This window comes from Balaenoptera ricei, chromosome 13 (assembly GCF_028023285.1).
Source record: "Balaenoptera ricei isolate mBalRic1 chromosome 13, mBalRic1.hap2, whole genome shotgun sequence".
NCBI classification, from domain to species: Eukaryota; Metazoa; Chordata; class Mammalia; order Artiodactyla; family Balaenopteridae; genus Balaenoptera; species Balaenoptera ricei.
Genome location: NC_082651.1, coordinates 8758476 through 8781969, shown reverse-complemented (window position 1 = coordinate 8781969; position 23494 = coordinate 8758476). Strand labels below are relative to the sequence as shown.

The 23494-nt window shown below is 38.8% G+C and overlaps 1 protein-coding gene across 4 annotated transcripts in view; it reads left to right on the top strand.

The window, feature by feature from the left end:
* MRPL30 (mitochondrial ribosomal protein L30) overlaps window positions 1–23494 on the top strand; it is a 45650-nt gene that overhangs the window by 1373 nt on the left and 20783 nt on the right. For 3 of the 4 annotated variants that reach the window (XR_009506456.1, XR_009506457.1, XR_009506455.1), the window contains exons 2-6: window positions 3386–3463; window positions 4886–4966; window positions 14367–14513; window positions 14746–14819; window positions 14898–15081. Coding sequence is in view for 1 of the 4 variants with exons in the window: in XM_059942783.1 (XP_059798766.1) it covers window positions 3386–3463; window positions 4886–4966; window positions 14367–14513; window positions 14746–14819; window positions 14898–15030 (513 nt within the window). In the remaining 3 variants the exon portion in view is untranslated. Of the gene's footprint in view, window positions 1–3385; window positions 3464–4885; window positions 4967–14366; window positions 14514–14745; window positions 14820–14897; window positions 15121–23494 lie in introns of those variants that run through there. The other variant, XM_059942783.1, reaches the window with a different exon arrangement.

Below are 23494 nucleotides of genomic sequence, written 5' to 3'. Positions count from 1 at the left end.
GGTGGGAACAGACAATAAACCACAAACCTAACAAAAAATTAAATTATGTTAGAAGATGTTAAATGCTATGGAAAGAAAATCAAGGCGAGTAAGAGAGATTGGGAGTGCTGACAATTGTAGTGTGCGTCAAAATGTTAAGTAATGGAATCAGGGTAGAACTCATTGAGAACATGAGATTTAGGCCAGAAATTGAAGGATGTAAGGGAGTTAACTATGTGGATATCAGGGGCATTCCAGGAGAGGGAACAGCCAGTCAAGGGAGTAGGCCTGCCTGGAAAGCTCCAGGACCTGCAACGGGGCCAGTGTGTGTAGCAATTGAGCAAGAGTATGGAGGTGAAGTCCTCAAGGCGGGGCTTTAGGACTGGCTGTCGCTCTGATTGAAATGGAGAGGCATTGGAGCTTTTTAGTCTTGTAATAAATAAACTTTTAATTTTGGAGTAACTAGATTTATGGAAACGTAATGAAAATAGTATGGAGTTCCTACATACCCCCACACCAGTTTCCCCTTTTACTAACATCTTACATTAGTATGGTACATTCGTTGTAATTGATGAGCCAGTGTTGATACGTTATCAACTAAAAGTCATACTTCATTCAGATTTTCTTAGTTGTTACCTGATGTCCTTTTACTGTTTCAGAATCCCATCCAAGATACCACATTATGTTTAGTTGTCAAATGCTCCTCTTGACTATGACACTTCGACTATGACTTGCCTTGGTTTTGATGACCTTGACAGTTTCGAGGCAGTCAGGTATTTGAGGAGGTACTGGTCAAGTATTTTGTACAATGTCCTTCAATTGGAGTTTGTCTGATGTTTTTCTGTTAGAGAAGTGTTAGGGGTTTTTGGAAGGAAGACATAGAGGTGAAGTGCCATTCTCATTCCATCATATCAAGGATACATGCTATCAACTTTACTTTTATCACAATTGATGTTAATCTTGATCACCTTGATGATGTAGTGCTTGTTAGTTTCCTCTAATGTAAAGGTATTTTCCCCCCTTTCTATACTATACTCTGGTAGCAAGTGTTTAAGCGTAGCCCATGCCTCAGGGTTGATAGCTTTACTCAACCTCTTTGAGAGGGGAGTATCTACATAAATTATTTGAAATTCTTCTGTAAGGGAGATTTGTTTCTTCTCTCTCATTAATTAATTTATTCATCTGTTTATATCAGTATGGACTCATGGTTAGTTTATGTTTTGGATTATAAGCCAATACTTTGTTACTTATTTTGTTGCTCATATTATTTCATCTGTAGCCACTGGGAGCTCTTTCAGTTGGCTTCTGGTCCCTTTGACATACCCCCATCATTTTGATTTTTTGAGTAGTTCCTTTCTAGCACTAGGTGCTCCAGACTCAGCATTATATATTCCCTGCTACAGCCCTATAATCAGCCATTTCTCCAAGGAGTCCTGGTTCTTTTTTTTAGAGAATGCTATTAGAAACTAAGATCTGGGCACTGGGCATGCTCATCGCTACTGGGATGCCATTGCCTTTAGGTGCTGTCAGCTAACAGAGCTAACCCATGTGTGTATATGTATCTAGAATTATTTCTATATCCATCATATCTATATTAAGCTAAACATGAGTTCCAACACTAATCCTCTGTCATTGGATCACATGGAACATTGTAACCTTCCTCTCTGGCTTGTGTGTAACCTCCTACTCTGATAATGAGAAACCTGGCTCATTGGAAGGTTTTGAGCGGAGGAGTTGACATTATCTGATTTCGGACTTAATGAGATGATTGCTGCTGTGGAGAAAAGACCTTGGGGAAGTTAGAATAGAAGCAGGAAGGCCAGTTAGGAGGCTCCTGTTGAAATCTAAATGATAAGAGAAAGATTTAACAAAGAGTGAAGCTAAATAAGTTGGGTTAGTACCTAACACTTGACTTGGGAGGAATGAGTATGGTAGAGAAAATAATTTAGCATTGTCTATTTGATTGGAGGGACGGAGGATTAAGCATCTCTTCTAAAGAAGCCCTGATACAAAGGATCTAAACAACCAGCCAAGCAAACTGGATGATTTGAACTAGAAATTGCTCTGCTGTATTGTAATGTTTGAGGTCTGAAGTCCGAATGGCAATTATGAAATTCTGATGTACTTCTGAATTCTGAGTTGAGTGGACCATGGATCTAACCCATTAACTGATTCAGACATTCATCAACAAACACTGGGTGCCTACTGTCCATCAGATGGTGTGCCAGATGCTGAGAGTAGAAGATGAACAAGACAAAATTCTTGCTTTCAGGGCACTAAGGATATAGTAGTTAACTCTTCGAAAACTGATACGTAATTAGTTTTGAGAGACTGGTTCGGTTGCTGAGACTTTTTCTGAAGTCAGGCCCTTCTAATGGGACATCTTGCATTGATTCCAGTAGCTTCATTGCTTTGTCCACACCACAGGAAAGACCTGCAGAGCTTGAGTGAGCCAGAATCTGGTGGACACTGAAATACAACACTTGCCCTATTTTGGCATGTTAGGGTATTCTTATTATAGCTTTGTAATAATTCAGTGATATTATTATAGTAAAAACTACCATTTATTGAGGGCTTCTATGTGCCAAGTACTGTTTTAGGTGTTTTCAGAGTAATTCATTTGCAAGATAGGTATTGTTTTCTTTCTGTTCTTTGGGGGAAAAAATTGAAACATACAATTAAGTAACCTATCCAAAATATACATGTAGTTCATGAACTTAATCTTTCTGCATTCAGTTTAAGTCAGTATAGTAGGCTATAATTGTTTTGTGTCTAAATAAATATGACTTTTAGTTTATAAATGCCATGCATGTTCGTTAAGAATAGTTTAAAAATATAAATAAGCAAAAAAGAACATTCTGCTTTATTTAACAGAAAGGTGTTATGATTTAGTGAAAATGTGCTGGACTAGGTATTAGGAGGTTTGGGTTCCAGACCATATACTCTCTTGAAAGCTGGATGCCCTTCGGTAAATGATCGAACTCTCTGGGATTCATTTTCCTCATAAATAAAGTAAGAGGGTTGTCAATTCTAATTAGGAGTTTGGATTTCTTCAGTCCCTTCCAGCTCTTTAATTTTTTTTTTTTTGATTCTATAACAAAGCATTCTTTATATCTGCCCTCGCTGTTGAAGATTTTTTAAATGATAGTAACCTCCATTGCCTAGTTTTGTTGAATCAGCCTAGGGTGTAATTTAACTCTTTGGTGAAAATGGGATATGGTTAATGTATAATTACTTCCTATGATTTTCTTGAACTCTCAATGAAACATCTATTATAACTTAATTCTTGTCCTTAGTGTATTAAAACAATCAAGATTTTGCTGTTAAACTTCATCCAGTTTTTCAGTTTGAGCTATCCATTTCTAAGACATACCTGACCCACAGATCTGTTTTCTACTTCTCACAGCCCCTAAGGAGAACAGTCACCACACTCATGGCAGGGATTTTGCGCTCAATAGTTCAGAGGCCCCCAGGCAGACTACAAGTAAGTATTTCTTGTCAAGAATTATCTTTTTTTTTTCCTATTCCTTAAGAACTTTTTCTCTCTTTTCTAATTAACAAAACATACAGGCAAGTTAAAATTTTAAGTTTCTATATATATATATATATATATTTTTTTTTTTTTTCTAATGTTGAGGGTTAATTTTTTTTGTGGTTTATCTGCTGTTTTATCCCTAAAGATCTGAAATCACAAAAGACCTTTTCCTGGAGAAAATGCTGGTAAAAAATGGCTAATGTTGATTCCCCATGGCCCACCTTAATCTTTTGAAAGTTTTAGATTTTTTTTTTTCCTTCAGTTATGAAGAGTCCATTTTCAGTAATAGAAAATTAGAAAAATGTAGAAAAGCAGAAAGAAGAGAAACAATTTCCCAGAGACCATCAATGTTTGTACTTTCATGTATTTCCTTCCAGTCTTTCTTCTAGAAATTTCAGTGTTGCAGCCTAATCTATTCATGAGGTCCAGAGTCTAGATAGGACCTGCTGCTGCCTTTAGATAATAATAATGTCAGGTGCTTTACACACTTACCTTAACCTCAGATTAATCCTGGGTGGTAAGTATTATTTCCTTTTTATAGCCGAGGAAACCGACCCTCTGAGAGGATAAGTATCTCATATGTCACAGCTGGTAAGTACAGAGCAGGATTAGAGGCCCAATGTTCCTGGTATGTCAAAGCCCACGTCCTTCACCAGTCTTCCCCTAACCCCCAATTCCCTCCTGCTTATTCTCCCATTGTTTATACCATCTCTGCAGTACAGGGAGGGCATGAAGGGAATGATTATTGCCCACCCAGAGGAGTTTCCTGGTATGAAGGATTAGCAGTGAATCCTTTTTCTTTGGCAGCCTGAGAGAAACACGACTGGAAGATTGTAGAAAGGGAACAAGAGACAGGAAACAGGAGTTGATGGCATTCTTGGGACTAGAAAGAAAACTGGAAACTCATTTTGGCTTTCTTTTACACTGTATTGCTGAAGCTGAATTATCGTATGTTGTCTAGAGCACACTGACAACCTACAAGCCAAATTCAGCCCACCACCTATTTTTGTAAAAGTTTTATTGGAACATAGCCACACCGATTTGTTTACATATTGTCAACAACTGCTTTTGCCCTGCTGTGGCAGAGCTGAGACTTGGCTGCAGAAACTGTGTAGCCCCTTAGCTGGAAAGATTTACTGTCTGGTTCTTTACAGAAAAATTGCCAACTGCTGGTCTAGAAGTTTATATTTAATGTGCTTTTTCTTTATGGTAGTGGTGAGACGAGATGTATTCATTCAGCTAGGGGGCCGAGATAAATGTTTAATAATTACAGGTTAGGTGAGAACAGATTTTGTCACCTAAAAATTGGTATGTTATGATTTCTGCACTCGATAGAGTTCTAAAAAACAAATGTTTTATGGCATATTTTAGATGGTGACAAAAGGTGTGGAGCCCCTTGTTTGTACAGATTGGATTCGTCACAAATTTACGAAGTCAAGAATTCCAGATAAAGTAAGTTTTTACGTTACTGTTTTTGAAAAACATGTTACTGTTACCGAGTCCAAGCTCATTCTACTTGCCGCAGGACGGGCCAATAAATCGGGAGATGAGGTATTGAGGCAAGGAATAGCAACTCTTATTTGGAAAGCCGGCAGACTGAGAAGATGGTGGACTAGTGTACCCAAAAACCATTTTATTGGGGTCTGGATGCCAGTTTCTTTTATAGAACAGACGGGGAGGAGGTGAGGAAGTAAAGTAAAAAGGCCATTTGTCTTGCAAAATCTCCTCCCTCAACTTGCATGGGGAAGGGATGTGTTAATTTCTTCTTTTCTGCAGCCATTCACAGGTGGGCAGGGTCAGAATGTCTGTCTGTGAGCTGAACAAAGGCCTTTTACTTTAACAGGCAGAGGGGCAGGGTTCCTTGTGGCAGGCCATTATCTATGCTTACAGCTATAACAAAAGCAACGAAAAGCAAAGGTTAAAGTAAAAGAAACAGAACCAACATGGAGTCAGAATTCTCTCTTCCCTGTTACATTATGTTTTGAAAGGTACCAATTTTTGTAATATTGAAAACTTTCACGTTAAATTATTTGTGGGTATAGGTAGAAGTGCAGAGTTTAAAACTAGGATTTATGTGGGAGGGATAAATTGGAAGATTGGGGTTGACAAATACACACTACTGTATATAAAATAGATAATTAATAAGAACCTACTGTATAACGCAGGGAACTCTACTTAATACTCTACAATGGCCTATTTGGGAAAAGAATCTAAGAAAAGGGGTGGCTATACGTATATGTATAACTGATTCACTTTGCTGTGCACCTGATATTAACACAACATTGTAAATCAACTGTATTCCAATAAAAATTTTAAAAATAAAAAAAGTTAAAAAAAATTAAACATAGTAGGATTTATGTAAATGATTATTAAAAATAAAGATGTGCCACTGACCTTTTAAGTACTGGGTTTTTGTCTCAGAATCTGTTTATTCCTGCTTATGGCTTTTTCCCTTGATATCTTGTGTTTTCATATCACCCTTGTCCTGAGAAAACAGCGTTTCTTCCTCCTGCTCAGACTGTCTGTGTGGCTCTTGGTTTTCACTTTCTCTATCAGCCATTGCTAATTTGGATCTTCTTCTCTGCTAGATTTGTGTCTACCTATCATTCTTTTAGAAAACACTGACTAAGCCCTCAATAGATTTCTGTTTTGTTTTGATTTCTCCAATTTTTTTGTACTGTGGTAAAATACATGCAACATAAAATTTAACCATTTTTAAGTGTACGGTTCAGTGGTATTAAGTACATTCATATTGTCGTGTGACCATCACAGCCACTATCTCCAGAATGCTTCATCTTGCAAAACTCTGTACTCATTAAACAGTAACTTCTCATACCTTCTCCCCCAAGTCCCTGGTAACCACCATTCTCCACTGATTTTTTTAAAAGCTAAAATAGTATTACCATTGACTATTTAGATACCTTTAATGTGCTTGATGTTCTTTTATCAGAAATCTCTTTTTTTTCAAGTCATGGTCCACAACTGCATTGTCTTATATGTTTTCATGTTTCTTAGACTGTAAACTTCTGGAAGAAATGATAGATACAGATGTTAGCAGTTGTTTAAAATGTAGGGGGGAGTGATTTTGATAGCTGGCTGTAGTGAGCATGAAAACTTTTAAACTTCATAGAAATGACTCTGTGATGTGCATCTCCAGCCCTTTGCCTATCTTCTGAACGTACTCCTGTATTCTCCTGTAGTTTCTAGACCTTGCTGCTTAGATAACCCGTAGGTATTTCAAGTTATCCAAAATTAGACTCATTGTCTTACAAATGAGGTTGTCCTCCAAACAACCAAACTAAAAGAGGGTGCTTGTCCTGTATTAGTGATGTCAGTTAATGCTACCATCCTCTACCTGATTTCCCAGACTAGAAACCTCTGAGTCAATATCAACCCTATCTTCTCCCTCACCCACCACAAATCCATCTATTTTACTACCTAAGTCCCCACATCAGTCCCTTTCTGTTACAGCTGCTGTAATTCAGACTCTTAAACCATGGCTCTAAGTGCATCCTGAGTTTCCTTGTATCAGTCTCCACCTCCAGTTCATTTGAAAGAGTTTTCTTTCTGAATCTATTTTTGAAATGTCATTTTGCTTCAAACCTCCAGTAGCCTTATATCCATTCTGGAAATTTCTAAAGACTCAGCATAGTTAAGTTTAGTTTAACTTTCCCCCTGCATTGCTTTTCCTGTTTTTTTCTACCTTAGTCACACAGAACCACTTACTTTTCCTGAATATTTCATGCTTCTCACACCATTTCTTTAATTCTTCTCTCCTTTTCTTTGGCGCACCTACCCCATCAAAATCTCTAGAAAAATACCCTTCATCCTACCCACCTGGAGGCAAATACTGCTAACTTTTCTGTTAAATATTTTTGAAGATTTGCATACATTTCTGTTAAATATTTACTTTATGTTAAAAGTAAATACTTTTACTTTTTTGTTAAATATTTTTGAAGATGTGCATCATCTTGGCTATAATGCTTCTCCAGCTGCTTTCATCATTTAGCAATGTAATGTGAACCCTCTGTGGATATGTTAATGATTGAATAATATCCTTTTTGATTAAAGTACTGTCTTTTTTTTTGGCCTTCCTCAGTCTGATTCCCCAGAGGTATGACTCTTGACCTAATGTTTTTGACACCTTTATACATATAAGGATAAATAAATAAATATTTATATATATATATATATATATACACATACACATATATATATATAATTGTTAGAATCATATCTAGAATTTAAGGGAGAGACCTTCAAGATGGCAGAGGAATAAGATGTGGAGATCACCTTCCTCCCCACAAATACATCAGAAATACATCTACACGTGGAACAACTCCTACAGAACACCTACTGAACGCTGGCAGAAGACCTCAGACTTCCCAAAAGACAAGAAACTCCACACGTAAATGGCTGTGTGGCTGACAGGGTCTTCATCCTCCGGCCACGTGTCAGGCCTGTACCTGTGAGTTGGGAGAGCCAAGTTCAGGACATTGGTCCACCAGAAACCTCCCGGCTCCACATAATATCAAACGGCGAAAGCTCTCCCAGAGATCTCCATCTCAAACCTAACACCCAGCTCCACTCAACGACCAGCAAGCTACAGTCCTGGACACCCTACGCCAAACAACTAGCAAGACAGGAACACAACCCCACCCATTAGCAGAGAGGCTACCTAAAATCATAATAAGGTCACAGACACCCCAAAACACACCACCAGACATGGTCCTGCCCAGCAGAAAGACAAGATCCAGCCTCATCCACCAGAACACAGGCAACGGTCCCCTCCACCAGGAAGCCTACACAACCCACTGAACCAACCTTAGCCACTGGAGGCAGACACCAAAAACAATGGGAACTACGAACCTGCAGCCTGGGAAAAGGAGACCCCAAACACAGTAAGTTAAGCAAAACGAGAAGACAGAGAAACACACAGCAGATGAAGAAGGAAGGTGAAAACCCACCAGACCAAACAAATGAAGAGGAAATAAGCAGTCTGCCTGAAAAAGAATTCAGAATAATGATAGTAAAGATGATCCAAAATCTTGGAAATAGAATGGAGAAAATACAAGAAACGTTTAACAAGGACCTAGAAGAACTAAAGAGCAAACAAACAGTGATGAACACCACAATAAATGAAATTAAAAATTCTCTAGAAGGAATCAATAGCAGAATAACTGAGGCAGAGGAACGGATAAGTGACCTGGAAGATAAAATAGTGGAAATAACTACCGCAGAGCAGAATAAAGAAAAAAGAATGAGAAGAAATGAGGACAGTCTCAGAGACCTCTGGGACAACATTAAACTCACCAACATTCAAATTATAGGGGTCCCAGAAGAAAAAGAGAAAGAGAAAGGGACTGAGAAAATATTTGAAGAGATTATAGTTGAAAACTTCCCTAATATGGGAAAGGAAATAGTCAATCAAGGCCAGGAAGCACAAAGAGTCCCATACAGGATAAATCCAAGGAGAAACACGCCAAGACACATATTAATCAAGCTATCAAAAATTAAATACAAAGAAAAAATATTAAAGGCAGCAAGGGAAAAACAACAAGTAACATACAAGGGAATCCCCATAAGGTTAACAGCTGATCTTTCAGCAGAAACTCTCCAAGCCAGAAGGGAGTGGCAGGACATATTTAAACTGATGACAGGGAAAAACCTACAACCAAGATTATTCTACCCAGCAAGGATCTCATTGAGATTTGACAGAGAAATTAAAACCTTTACAGACAAGCAAAAGCTAAGAGAATTCAGCACCACCAAACCAGCTTTACAACAAGTGCTAAAGGAACTTCTCTAGGCAGGAAACACAAGAGAAGAAAAAGACCTACAATAACAAACCCAAAACAATTAAGAAAATGGTCATAGGAACATACATATCGATAACTACCTTAAATGTAAATGGATTAAATGCTCCAACCAAAAGACACAGACTGGCTGAATGGATACAAAAACAAGACCCATATATATGCTGTCTACAGGAGACCCACTTCAGACCTAGGGACACATACAGACTGAAAGTGAGGGGATGGAAAAAGATATTCCATGCAAATGGAAATCGAAAGAACGCTGGAGTAGCAATTCTCATATCAGACAAAATAGACTTTAAAATAAAGACTATTATAAGAGACAAAGAAGGACACTACATAATGATCAACAGATCAATCCAAGAAGAAGATATAACAATTGTAAATATTTATGCACCCAACATAGGAGCACCTCAATACATAAGGCAAACACTAAAAGCCATAAAAGGGGAAGTCGACAGTTAAACAGTCATAGTAGGGGACTTTAACACCCCACTTTCACCAATGGACAGATGATCCAAAATGAAAATAAATAAGGAAACACAAGCTTTAAATGATACATTAAACAAGATGGACTTAATTGATATTTATAGGACATTCCGTCCAAAAACAACAGAATACACTTTCTTCTCAATTGCTCATGGAACATTCTCCAGGATAGATCATATCTTGGGTCACAAATCAAGCCTTGGTAAATTTAAGAAAATTGAAATTGTATCAGTATCTTTTCCGACCACAAAACTATGAGACTAGGTATCAATTACAAGAAAAAATCTAAAAAATACAGACACATGGAGGCTATACAATACACTACTTAATAACCAAGAGATCACTGAAGAAATTAAAGAGGAAATCAAAAAATACCTAGAAACAAATGATAATGAAAACACGACCCAAAACCTATGGGATGCAGCAAAAGCAGTTCTAAGAAGGAACTTTATAGCAATACAATCCTACCTCAAGAAACAGGAAACATCTGAAATAAACAACCTAACCTTACACCTAAAGCAGTTAGAGAAAGAAGAACAAAAAAACCCCAAAGTTAGCAGAAGGAAAGAAATCATAAAGATCAGATAAGAAATAAATAAAAAAGAAATGAAGGAAACAGTAGCAAAGATCAATAAAACTAAAAGCTGGTTCTTTGAAAAGATAAACAAAATTTATAAACCATTAGCCAGACTCATCAAGAAAAAAAGGGAGAAGACTCAAATCAATAGAATTAGAAATGAAAAAGGAGAAGTAACAACTGATACTGCAGAAATACAAAGGATCATGAGAGATTACTACAAGCAACTATATGCCAATAAAATGGACAACCTGGAAGAAATGGACAAATTCTTAGAAAAGTACAACCTTCCGAGACTGAACCAGGAAGAAATAGAAAATATAAACAGACCAATCACAAGCACTGAATTGAGACTGTGATTAAAAATCTTCCAACAAACAAAAGCCCAGGACCAGATGGCTTCACAGGTGAATTCTATCAAACATTTAGAGAAGAGCTAACACCTATCCTTCTCAAACTCTTCCAAAATATAGCAGAGGGAGGAACATTCCTAAATTCTACGAGGCCACCATCACCCTGATACCAAAACCAGACTAAGATGTCACAAAAAAAGAAAACTACAGGCCAGTATCTCTGATGAACATAGACGCAAAAATCCTCAACAAAATACTAGCAAACAGAATCCAACAGCACATTAAAAGGGTCATACACCATGATCAAGTGGGGTTTATCCCAGGGATGTAAGGATTCTTCAGTATACACAAATCAACCAGTGTGATACACCATGTTAACAAATTGAAGGATAAAAACCATATGATCATCTCAATAGATGCAGAAAAAGCTTTTGACAAAATTCAACACCCATTTATGATAAAAACCCTCCAGAAAGTACGCATAGAGGGAACTTACCTCAACATAATAAAGGCCATATATGACAAGCCCACAGCCAACATCGTTCTCAGTGGTGAAAAACTGAAACCATTTCCTCTAAGATCAGGAACAAGACAAGGTTGTCCACTCTCACCACTATTATTCAACATAGTTTTGGAAGTTTTAGCCACAACAATCAGAGAAGAAAAAGCAATAAAAGGAATCCAAATTGGAAAAGAAGAAGTAAAGCTGTCACTGTTTGCAAATGACATGATACTATACATAGAGAATCCTAAAGATGCTACCAGAAAACTACTAGAGCTAATCAATGAATTTAGTAGAGTAGCAGGATACAAAATTAATGCACAGAAATTTCTGGCATTCCTGTACACTAATGATGAAAAATCTGAAAGAGAAATTAAGGAAACACTCCCATTTACCATTGCAACAAAAAGAATAAAATACCTAGGAATAAACCTACCTAAGGAGACAAGAGACTTGTACACAGAAAACCATAAGACACTGTTGAAAGAAATTAAAGATGATACAAACAAATGGAGAGATATACCATGTTCTTGGATTGGAAGAATCAACATTGTGAAAATGACTGTTCTACTCGATGCAATCTACAGATTCAGTGCAATCCGTATCAAATTACCAATGGCATTTTTCACAGAACTAGAACAAAAAATTTCACAATTTGTATGGAAACACCAAAGACCCCGAATAGCCAAAGCAATCTTGAGAAAGAAAAACGGAGCTGGAGGAATCAGGCTCCTGGGCCTCAGACTACACTACAAAGCTACAGTAATCAAGACAATATGGTAATGGCAGAAAAACAGAAATACAGATCAATGGAACAGGATAGAAAGCCTAGAGATAAAATCACGCACATATGGTCACCTTATTTTTGATAAAGGAGGCAAGAGTATACAATGGAGAAAAGACAGCCTCTTCAATAAGTGGTGCTGGGAAAACTGGACAGCTACATGTAAAAGAATGAAATTAGAACACTTCCTAACACCATACACAAAAATAAACTCAAAATGGATTAAAGACCTAAATGTAAGGCCAGACACTATCAAACTCTTAGAGGAAAACATAGGCAGAACACTCTATGACATAAATCACAGCAAGATCCTTTTTGACCCAGCTCCTAGAGAAATGGACATAAAAACAAAAATAAATGGGACCTAATGAAATTTAAAAGCTTTTGCACAGCAAAGGAAAACATAAACAAGATGAAAAGGCAACCCTTAGAATGGGAGAAAATATTTGCAAACGAAGCAGCTAACAAAGGATTAATCTCCAAAATATACAAGCAGCTCATGCAGCGCAATATCAAGAAAACAAACAACCCAATCCAAAAATGGGCAGAAGACCTAAGTAGACATTTCTCCAAAGAAGATATACAGATTGCCAACAAACACATGGAAGGTTGCTCAAGATCGCTAATCATTAGAGAAATGCATATTAAAACTACAATGAGGTATCATCTCACACCAGTCAGAATGGCCATCATCAAAAAATCTACAAACAATAAATGCTGAAGAGGGTGTGGAGAAAAGGGAACCGTCTTGCACTGTTGGTGGGAATGTAAATTGATACAGCCACTATGGAGAACAGTATGGAGGTTCCTTAAAAAACTAAAAATAGAACTACCATACGACCCAGCAATCCCACTACTGGGCATATACCCTGAGAAAACCATAATTCAAAAAGAGACATGTACCACAATGTTCTTTGCAGCACTATTTACAGTAGCCAGGACATGGATGCAACCTAAGTGTCCATCGATACGTGAATGGATAAAGAAGATGTGGCACATATATACAATGGAATATTACTCAGCCATAAAAAGAAACGAAATTGAGTTATTTGTATTGAGGTGGATGGATCTACAGTCTGTCATACAGAGTGAAGTAAGTCAGAAAGAGAAAAACAAATACTGTATGCTAACACATATATATGGAATCTAAAAAAAGAAAAAAAAAACTGGTTCTGAAGAACCTAGGGGCAGGACAGGAATAAAGACGCAGATGTAGAGAATGGACTTGAGGACGCAGGGATGGGGAAGGGGAAGCTGGGACGAAGTAAGAGTGGCATGGACATATATACACTATCAAATGTAAAACAGATAGCTACTGGGAAGCAGCTGCATAGCACAGGGAGATCAGCTCCGTGGTTTGTGACCACCTAGAGGGGTGGGTTAGGGAGGATGGGAGGGAAATGCAAGAGGGAGGAGATACGGGGATATATGTATATGTATAGCTGATTCACTTTCTTATAAAGCAGAAACTAACACACCATTGTAAAGCAATTATACTCCAATAAAGATGTTAAAAACAATAAAAAATAGAATTTAGGATCATATTCTTAGGATCAGTAGTTACAGAATACATCATATGTACACACTCATCATGGTGTAGATGAAACAAATACAAGATCCTGTTACACAATGGTGTGGAAATTTGTTTTTTTTGCTCAAGAATATATTATGACCATCCTTCAATGTTAGTACTTACAAAGGTAGTAAACCTTATTTGTTTTAATGGTAGCATTATAGCCAGTAGGATTCATCATAATTTATTTGCATCATATCTTATTTAGTTATATTATTTTTAGTTTTATTTAGAATGTATGCATCATAATTTATTTAGCTATTCTCTTGAGGAATATAGATGTGGTCTTTAAAATTTTCAGTATTACAAATAGTCTTATACATACATCCTTATTCGGGGTTGCAGCCAATACATACTTTTTTAATACTTATGTGTTATTGTCATTGTAAGTTTTTGTTTGTCCCCCTCCTTGAATGGGGGAGGGAATGCAGCCCAAGGCTCAGCTCATATAATGCAATATATTCTCTTGACATTTGAACTCTTTAGTGTCATCTGGTTGCTCCTGCTTTTCTCTTAATAAAAGCAAAACAAAACAAAACCTTGCCTGTGTGGTATTTTTCTTAGTGTATGAAATTCTTAGACTCCATCTATCTGAGTAATCAGACTGGTAGAAATGTTCAATTTGAGGGTGAGGATTATAGAACTATTAGGGATGAAATCATTATGTAGTTGTTTGAAGTTTTTTTAAGGAAAAAAAAAGGAGGTACATAGAAGCTGTGTAAATTGAAATTTTACCGTTTATAATTCTTCCTTTCTAGGTTTTCCAGCCTTCACCTGAAGATCATGAAAAATATGGTGGGGATCCACAGCAACCTCATAAACTGCATATTGTTACCAGAATAAAAAGTACAAAAAGACGTCCATATTGGGAGAAAGATATAATAAAGATGCTTGGGTTACAAAAAGTATGTAACTATTTTAGTCATCTTTAGTGTTGTTTAAATTTGCTTTAAATTTTCCACTTTTAAAACTTTAAGGTGTATATTTAATATTTCTTTTGTTTAAATGTATTATTTCATGTAGTATGTTTGGAAGTTTGATTTAGACAGAATGAGCCTACACCTTAACCTTTCCCTGTAACATGGGACCATCTGTGCTTTTGAAATTGATCCATGACATTGTTTCCTTTGTTTGTAGGCACATACTCCTCAAGTTCACAAGAATATCCCTTCGGTGAATGCAAAACTGAAAGTAGTTAAACATTTGATAAGGTTTGTTGTTTGTTATTCCAGCAGTTTCTTAAAACGTGTTACCTAGTATAACTCTAAAAGCATTCTCTTATGTCACAGAATCAAGCCCCTGAAGCTGCCACAAGGTCTCCCAACAGAGGAGGACATGTCCAACACATGCCTCAAGAGCACTGGAGAGCTGGTGGTGGGGTGGCTTCAGAACCCCACGGACCAGGAAGTGAATAAGTCCTGATGGCCTCGCAGCTTCAGAGTAAAAAGTGCAAGTCATTTCTATTTAAAGATGGTGAGAAAGTGTTCTCATTAAAATATGTTTTAAATTCTAGTCATTTTCACTGGCAAAACATGGTGTGATTCTTCCTTAATGTAGGCTTGGAGGTTTTAGTGCTATTAATTGGTTTAATTCTGTCCCCTTTCCCTCCAGTAGTTTCACTGGAAAATGGGTAAGAATGGCAGTGTTTGAACATTTGGGTTCAGATGTCACCTTAGCAGTCGTCGTTAACTTTTTTTAAAAATTGTTTTCTCGTTTAATTGAATTCAACACATTCTATGAGTGGCCCTTTGAGTGGAGGGTGTGCATGTGTTGGAGAATCCAGAGCTGACCAGAATATGGTCCCTGCCCTAAAGGAGCTTAGTCTGTTCCCCTGGAGAACAGAGATCCAGCCAGAAGCACCAGACACTGGGTGCAGCTGGACCAGCTGCTCTGTGCTGTGGTGTATATAAATACGTATGTGGACTTGGCTTCATTTTATCCTTAAATTTAATACCCAAAATAGTATCTGTTTTCTAATTATAAATCTCATTTGACCTAAACTTTATTGATGTTCCTTGAATTCCTAGAAACCTCTGCCAACAGTTGAGGTTGCTATTTAAAAGAAAAAAGAGAAGGGAAAAATCATTTAGGGGAAGTTGTTTTATTTCCTTTTATTCTATTTCAGATACCTGGAGGGGTGGGGAGAAGTAAGAATGTTAAGAGAGGTTCAGTGCTGGGAAATTCCGTGGCAGCTAACTAAAGATGATGCCGAGGACTCAGAATTCTAGTTGCCCTTTATTTTCCTTGTCTCGTAAAATTTGGCTCAGGCAGCAGTGACAATGGCATACTCACTGCTTGTGGTCCCAGCATCTGTCCTGTCACAGAGTTTTGGCATCAAGTAGAAGTGCTGTGTGAAGTGAAGCCAGATATCATTAATTAATAAGCTTCAAGGCAATCACACTTTCAATTCCATTCCAATTATTGAATATCCAGTATATATACGGCCTGGAGAGGATATAAAGCAGAAGGGCTGGGTCTAACTGGAGAGAGGCCTGTATGCCTCAACAGAAGCTGTCCTTGCTGGAGTTGGATTGAGGTCAGCTGTATAAATATTGATAAAAGCAGCCCCTGCTAATGTTTTGCTGCCTCTTTTACTAGGCTAATATTAATGTTTAAAACGGGGAAAAGACCATTGGTTAATTTTTACCCAAAGAGTCTAATAAAGTTTTGGTAAGTAATTTTAACCTCTGCTGCTCATGACTAGAGGAAAATATCTGAATGATGAGTTGGATATTTAGAAATGAAATTGCCCAGAAGTGGGGAGATGAGCATAGGCTAGAGCGTTTGTTTTCTGTTGTCGCATAACATATTACCACAGTCTCAGCCGCATAGAACCACACGTGCTCATCACCCTGCCGTTGCTCCGGGTCAGGGCTCTGGGCACAGCTTAGCTCGCTAATCTGCTTAGGGTGTCACAAGGCTTCACAAAAGGCATCAGCCGAAGCTGGGTTCTCCTCAGATCCTTGACAGGGCAGGTATCTGCTTCCAAGCTCTCCCAGGTTGTTGGCAGAAGTCATTTCCTTGTGGTTATAAAATTCATGGCAAGTTGCTTCTTCAAAACCAACACTGGAGTGAGAGACTTTAGCAAGATGGGTGCTACCCTCTTAGGTAAACATATAAATGCAGTGGCCTAGATTCCGTCTCCTTGGTTGCATTCCATTGGTTGGAAGCAAGTCACAGGTCCAGCCCACACTCAAGGAAGAGAGGAATTCCACAAAGGTGTGACCACCAGGGGCCAGGATCAGGGAGGCCTCCGCAAAGCCGACCTGCCAAGCCCGGTCAGTCCATCCTTAAGTTGGACCCAGGGGATTCCCCAGAATGGTACTCCTTTGCCTCCCATCATTTCAAACCTTACAAGGACTTCTTCTGTCCTGTCTTTGTGTCTCAGAGAATTGCTTTATTTCAGAAGGTTTTTCTGGCCACTCCTTGGTGACCATTGGCCTTTGGTCAGGCTCAGGGGAGAAAAAGTTACCCAAGCACTATTTTTAAGGGCCATTCCAGTTCTCAAGTTCTTCTCAATGTAAATGGTGCCTCTTTCAGGCCAAACACGTGTTTTCTTCATCTTGTTAACAATACTAACTAGTATGCTTATCATTCTAACTGTCACAGTTTCACCAAGGACAATTTGGAATTGCAGTGGCCATTTTAGGGAGCTTTTGATATGAGCAAGATTGTGTGTTTGGGAGGTACTTTAGAACAAAAAAGAACAAAAAGTGAAGAAACCTCCATGAAGACATTATTTGTCTTGTTTTTCTTTGAAAAAAAAAGACCATTTTATTTAATATAGAGGATATTTAATATCCTCTCCTTCCTTTCTATACTTTGAGGAGTATTAAGTACTGGCTTTTTGATCACACAGCTTGATAAAAATATCAAGGGTCCAAGTTACTGTCTAAACCATCCGTCGCTCTCTTTTTATGTATATGTGTCAAAATCTGTTTTATACATTTAAACTTTTCTCAGCTTTAAGACCTTGTTAAACAATTAATTAATTAAAACTGGAAGTCTGGACAGTTTCTAAATAAGAAACTGATACAAAACATTAGTCACTAAATAAAATTTTTACCCTTATTTCTCAGAATGGCAATCCATTAACAAACGATGAAAATGCCTTTGAATAATATTATTTATGTTTCTTTTTCCCTCAAAATTATTAAAATGATATGAAATGAGTGCTCATGGAGAAAAAAGTAGCCAAACAATTCATTTTCTGTTCTCTAATTTTCTTTATTTTCTGGAGAAAAGAAAAATAGTTGATCACTTTAGTTAAAGAGAATATAAACAGTTAATTATACCAGGCACAGTAATTACAGAGAAATACAAATATGTATTTGACATAATGGTTATGATTTTCTGCTTATTAACATGGTAAATTTAGTGATATGTACATTTTTAATTTAATATACTGATAAATTATGTTTTAAATCTATAGGTATTCAATATAAGCTTTAAATGTCTTAAATATATTTACACATGCCTAAATACTTGCATAGAAAGGTATATTAGTAATTACTACAATCTGTGCATGAATAATGTAAAATAAAAGTAAAAATAGAATTTGGGTAAACTAAAGTATTTTTCATCAAATTATTTCCTATTTTGGGGTACTTATCACATATCTTGTCTTCTATAAAAACTATTCTTGATTTTGCCTTTCCCAAAATCATACCTAGATTCAAAATAATAAAATTGTTAGGATGAATTTTATGCCTACACTATCTGTAGATTTTCTAAAGTGGCCATTAGATGGCATAAATAAAGATTTGCTGTTAACCACATAAAAGTAAGGGCAATAAGGAATGATTAAGTTTGTCCAAAGGTTCTCCAAATTTCAATTCTATTGTGAGAACTTTTGTCTACCAAGCTTATTTTCTTTTAATTAATTAATTAATTTATACTTTGGCTGCATTGGGTCTTCGTTGCTGCACGCGGGCTTTCTCCAGGTGCGGCGAGCAGGGGCTTCTCTTCGTTGTGGTGCGTGGGCTTCTCATTGCGGTGGCTTCTCTTGTTGCGGAGCACGGGCTCTAGGCGCACGGGCTTCAGTAGTTGTGGCACACAGGCGCAGTCGTTGTGGGTCGCGGGCTCTAGAGCGCAGGCTCAGTAGTTGTGGCGCACGGGCTTAGTTGCTCCGCGGCATGTGGGATCTTCCCGGACCAGCGCTCGAACTGTCCCCTGCATTGGCAGGCGGATTCTTTTTTTTTTTTTTTTTTAACATGTTTTATTTTGTTTGCTTCTTTGACCATGAAGCTTTAAATTTATTTATTTATTTATTTTTGGCTGTGTTGGGTCTTCGTTTCTGTGCGAGGGCTTTCTCCAGTTGCGGCAAGTGGGGGGCCACTCTTCATCACGGTGCGCGGGCCTCTCACTGTCGCGGCCTCTCTTGTTGCGGAGCACAGGCTCCAGATGCGCAGGCTCAGTAGTTGTGGCTCACGGGCCCAGCCACTCCGCGGCATGTGGGATCCTCCCAGACCAGGGATCAAACCCGTATCCCTTGCATTGGCGGGCAGATTCTCAACCACTGTGCCACCAGGGAAGTCTCTGTCCTCTGCAATTTAAGTAATGGTTTTCAAAGTGATGTGGATTATGAAGCTTGCCCAAGTTGTGAGACTACAAATGAACATTTATTTGACACCCATCGTCCATTAGGTTGCTGTGGACATTGTATCACTTGATCTTCCCAACAACCTTGTGAGGGAGGTATTATCCTTTATTTTAGAGATGAGGACACTGAGACTCAGAGAAGTTAAGCAACTTGTCAAAGATGGCACAGGTAGGACATGGCAAAGCTGGGATTTGACCCTGGACTGTGAGATTCCAAAATCCATGCTCTTCCACAACATCAGAGGTACTAGCACCATGGACCCATGACCCAGCGGAGTGATTACTGTAACAGGTTCAAATCAATTAATTTGCACACAAAGCATTGTCTGTGGCCTGAATAAATAATTCCAGTCATAGATATTTACCAGTCATTCAGGTAGATGCTGTTGTAATTTTTAAATACAGATGAATATGAATCAACTGAATCCACAGTGGCTTTTTGTCACTTTATATCTTCTCCATCGATATCAGTGGTAGCTAACATGGATTGAGCTTGCACAGTAGGCCTGGTAGAATAGTAGTAAGGAGTACAGCCTGGGTCTGAACCCAGGTTGGTTGCACTCTAAAGCCTAGCTCTTTTTTAAAAATTTTATTTTATTGAAGTATAGTTGATTTACAATGTGTTAATTTCTGCTGTACAGCAAAGTGACTCAGTTATACATGTATATATATATATTCTTTTCCATTATGGTTTATCACAGGATATTGAATATCGTTCCCTGTGCTCTACAGTAGGACCTTGTTGTTTATCCATCATATAGATAAAAGCTGACATCTGCTAACCCCAACCATCCCTCCCCCAGCACCTTCCCTCCTTGGCAACCACCAGTCTGTTCTCTATGTCTGTCTGTTTCTGTTTCATAGATAAGTTCATTTGTGTCATATTTTATTTATTTATTTACTTACTTACTTATTTTGGCTGCTTGCAGCATCTTAGTTCCCCAAACAGGGATTGGACCCCCACATTCGGCAGTGAAAGCACAGAGTCCTAACCCCTGGACCATCAGGGAATTCCCTGTGTCACATTTTAGACTCCACATATAAGTGAATCTTTCACTTTCTGACTTACTTCATTTAGTATGATAATCACTAGGTCCATCCATGTTGCTGCAAATGGCTTTATTTCATTCTTTTTTATGGCTGAGTAGTATTCCATTGTATATATGTACCACAGCTTTTTTATCCATTCGTCTGTCAGTGGACATTTAGGTTGTTTCCATGTCTTGGCTATTGCAAATAGTGCTGCAAGTGAACATTGGGGTGCATGTATCTTTTTGAATTTTAGTTTTCTCTGGCTATATGCCCAGGAGTGGGATTGCTGGATCATATGGCAATTTATTTTTAGTTTTTTGAGGAACCGCCATACTGTTTTCCATAGTGGCTGCACCAATTTACATTCCCTAAAACCTAATTCTTAATGACTACAATCTACTGACCCAATGGATGGTTAAGTACAAGTACTATCATATGAGGATCTTAGTAATTTTTGACATTTGAAAGTAATTTACTTAGTGATTCTCCATCTCTTCCTAGGGATGCCAAAAATGACTATGCATGTGAGTTGTATTGATATTGCCAGGAGGGGCTTGAAGGGACCTTGTCACCTGCTATAATCTCCATCAGTCTCCAGGCTTCCCAAAATAAAGATACAATCTATATGCAAGCAATGTCCTTGCTGTACAAATGGAACTCTATGACCAGACCCCTGACCTCCTGCCCCTTCCAATCAGTTATCTGCCTCTCAGAATTTACAATATAGCAATTGTCTGGTAGCCTCTGGTGAGTCATGATACATTTGGGGTTCCTGGCACTAGAGGTGAGGACTCTAGTCACTCCTCACATCTAAATGGACTCAGCAACAGACCTTAAGCCAAGATGTATGCCGGTTCCAGACAGACAACTTGCTTCGGTCAGTCTTACCAAAAGCAGGGTATGGCAGGAAGATAGATCCCTGGCCTGGAAGTCTAGAGACCTGGCTCGCAGTCTCAGATCTGCCACTAACCAGCTGAGGGTAACCACCAGTGCAGACATCATTTTCCCACTTATAGCGTCAAAAAGTTGGATGAGAGCAGATGATCGCTGAGGTCTCCTCCGGCTCCAACCATCTACTGGAGTTGGTGAGTCAAGTGCATCCTGATCCAGAAGAGGGAATAAATATGGGAGGTTGAGTGAAGAGGTGTGGAAACTTGCACTGCGTTTCTGTTCTCATCAAAACCACAAGGGAGGGACTTCCCTGGTGGCGCAGTTGTTAAGAATCTGCCTGCCAATGCAAGGGACACTGGTTCGATCCCTGGTCTAGGAAGATCCCACATGCCGCGGAGCAACTAGGCCCGCGCGCCACAACTACTGAGCCTGCGCTCTAGAGCCCGCGAGCCACAACTACTGAGCCCGTGTGCCGCAACTACTGAAGCCCGGATGCCTAGAGCCCATGCTCCGCAATGAGAAGCCCGCGTGCCGTAACAAAGAGTGGCCCCCGCTCGCCACAACTAGAGAAAGCCCTCGCGCAGCAATGAAGACCCCAAAATAAATAAAATTAATAAAATTAAAAAAAAAAAAACCCACAAGTGCCATGCAAGTCATCCTGTGTTCAGGGTGGCTTTCAAAGTGAATTTTCTCTGGTTTTCCTCTCTATCTTGCAATTGGTGAAGAGTAGAAGACCTTTATCATATGTAAACCCAGGTCTTAAATTTAAGACCCCCATTCATCAACCATTTTCGTATTGACAAGGACAATAAAGAAAGAGGTGTCATTTGCTTGCTTGCTTGTTAGTCTCAGCCATAATTACAGATTTCCCTGTCAGGCTGGGTGACTCATGGCAGATATGAGTGCTGCCAATGAAATTTTTAAACTTTGCATGTGTCAAGAGTGGCCTCAAAATTTCCCCAAATAATGTAAATGGCTGGCAAATATAGTAAACTGAAAAATCAAGCTTCTTTTTTTTTTAAATCGTAATTGTCAGGAGACTCTCTGATCCAGGTTCCGGTCGCTGTCACTCATAGTTTGGGGCCCGGTGGGGGCCACAGTTGGGGGACGCATTATTGTGGCACAGTGCCTGTCACTGTGATGTCCAGGTCTGAGACAAGAGTCAAAGGCCTCTGGCAAGTCCACTACATTTTCCAGTTTTCTTTCTGCTGCCTCTCTATTTCCTAACCCCAGTGTCCTCCCCACCCTTAGGCTGATCTGATAACAGAGTTGTAGTCATTGATGACAGAGACTTAAAGTCATATCCTTTTCAGGTACAATTTAATTAATTATTTATTGTATTTATTTATTTTTGGCTGTGTTGGGTCTTCGTTGCTGCGCACAGGCTTTCTCTAGTTGCTGTGAGCGGGGGCTACTCTTTGTTGTGGTGCACGGGCTTCTCATTGCGGTGGCTCCTCACCTCCCTCCCAGAACTAGTCTGTGGTTATAGACACAGCGTTGCCTCCACCATGTTGCCATGTGTGAAGGCTGGCCACAGCTCTCCATTCTCAAGAACAGCCAAGGATGATTTTCATGGGTCACTCCTTTAACTTCTCTGAGCCTTAGTTGGGCTCATCTGTAAAATGAGGCCATGATAATGATGCCCTATGACTTTGTTTTGAAGATAAAAATAAATGATATATGTGAAAGCATGTTATAAACTGCTGTGCTTCCTACAGATACCAGTTATTATGATGGGGTTGCCCTCAGATCCTGATGGGTTAGCTGGTTGTTGCTTTGTTCATTTATTTATCCTTGGGGCTTCAGGAAAAATAATGAAGAGTTGACTTACAGGATAGGAAGTAACAAGTAAAACCTCATTTCCTCCAGGAAGGAAATATGGCAGGACAAGCAAGGGCTATTGCTGCGACTCTGTAGCCTGCCTGTTGGGACAGGAGAAGAACAATATCAAAAATAGCCACACACAGCCCAGGCATCTACTGCACGGCCTATAGAATGAAGGGGCTGCCCGAGATTGCATGGCAAGGCACTTTGGTAACAATGGCTGGTGGAAGGGAGCCCTTCCACAACATTTCACTAAAAAGTTCAATTTAACCTCAAGATATTTTAATGCCTGGCTTGAACTGCTGTATGCTTTTATTGTTTGGGGTTTAATCTACTATACAGTAGGTAAAATGCCATATCCTGCTGAAGACACCACTTACAGGGTTGTCCAGGGTCAAATATGTGACCAGCATTTCAGAAAAGAAGATATACAAATGGTCAAAAAGCTCATGAGGGGCTTCCCTGGTGGCGCAGTGATTGAGAATCTGCCTGCTAATGCAGGGGACACGGGTTCGGGCCCTGGTCTGGGAAGATCCCA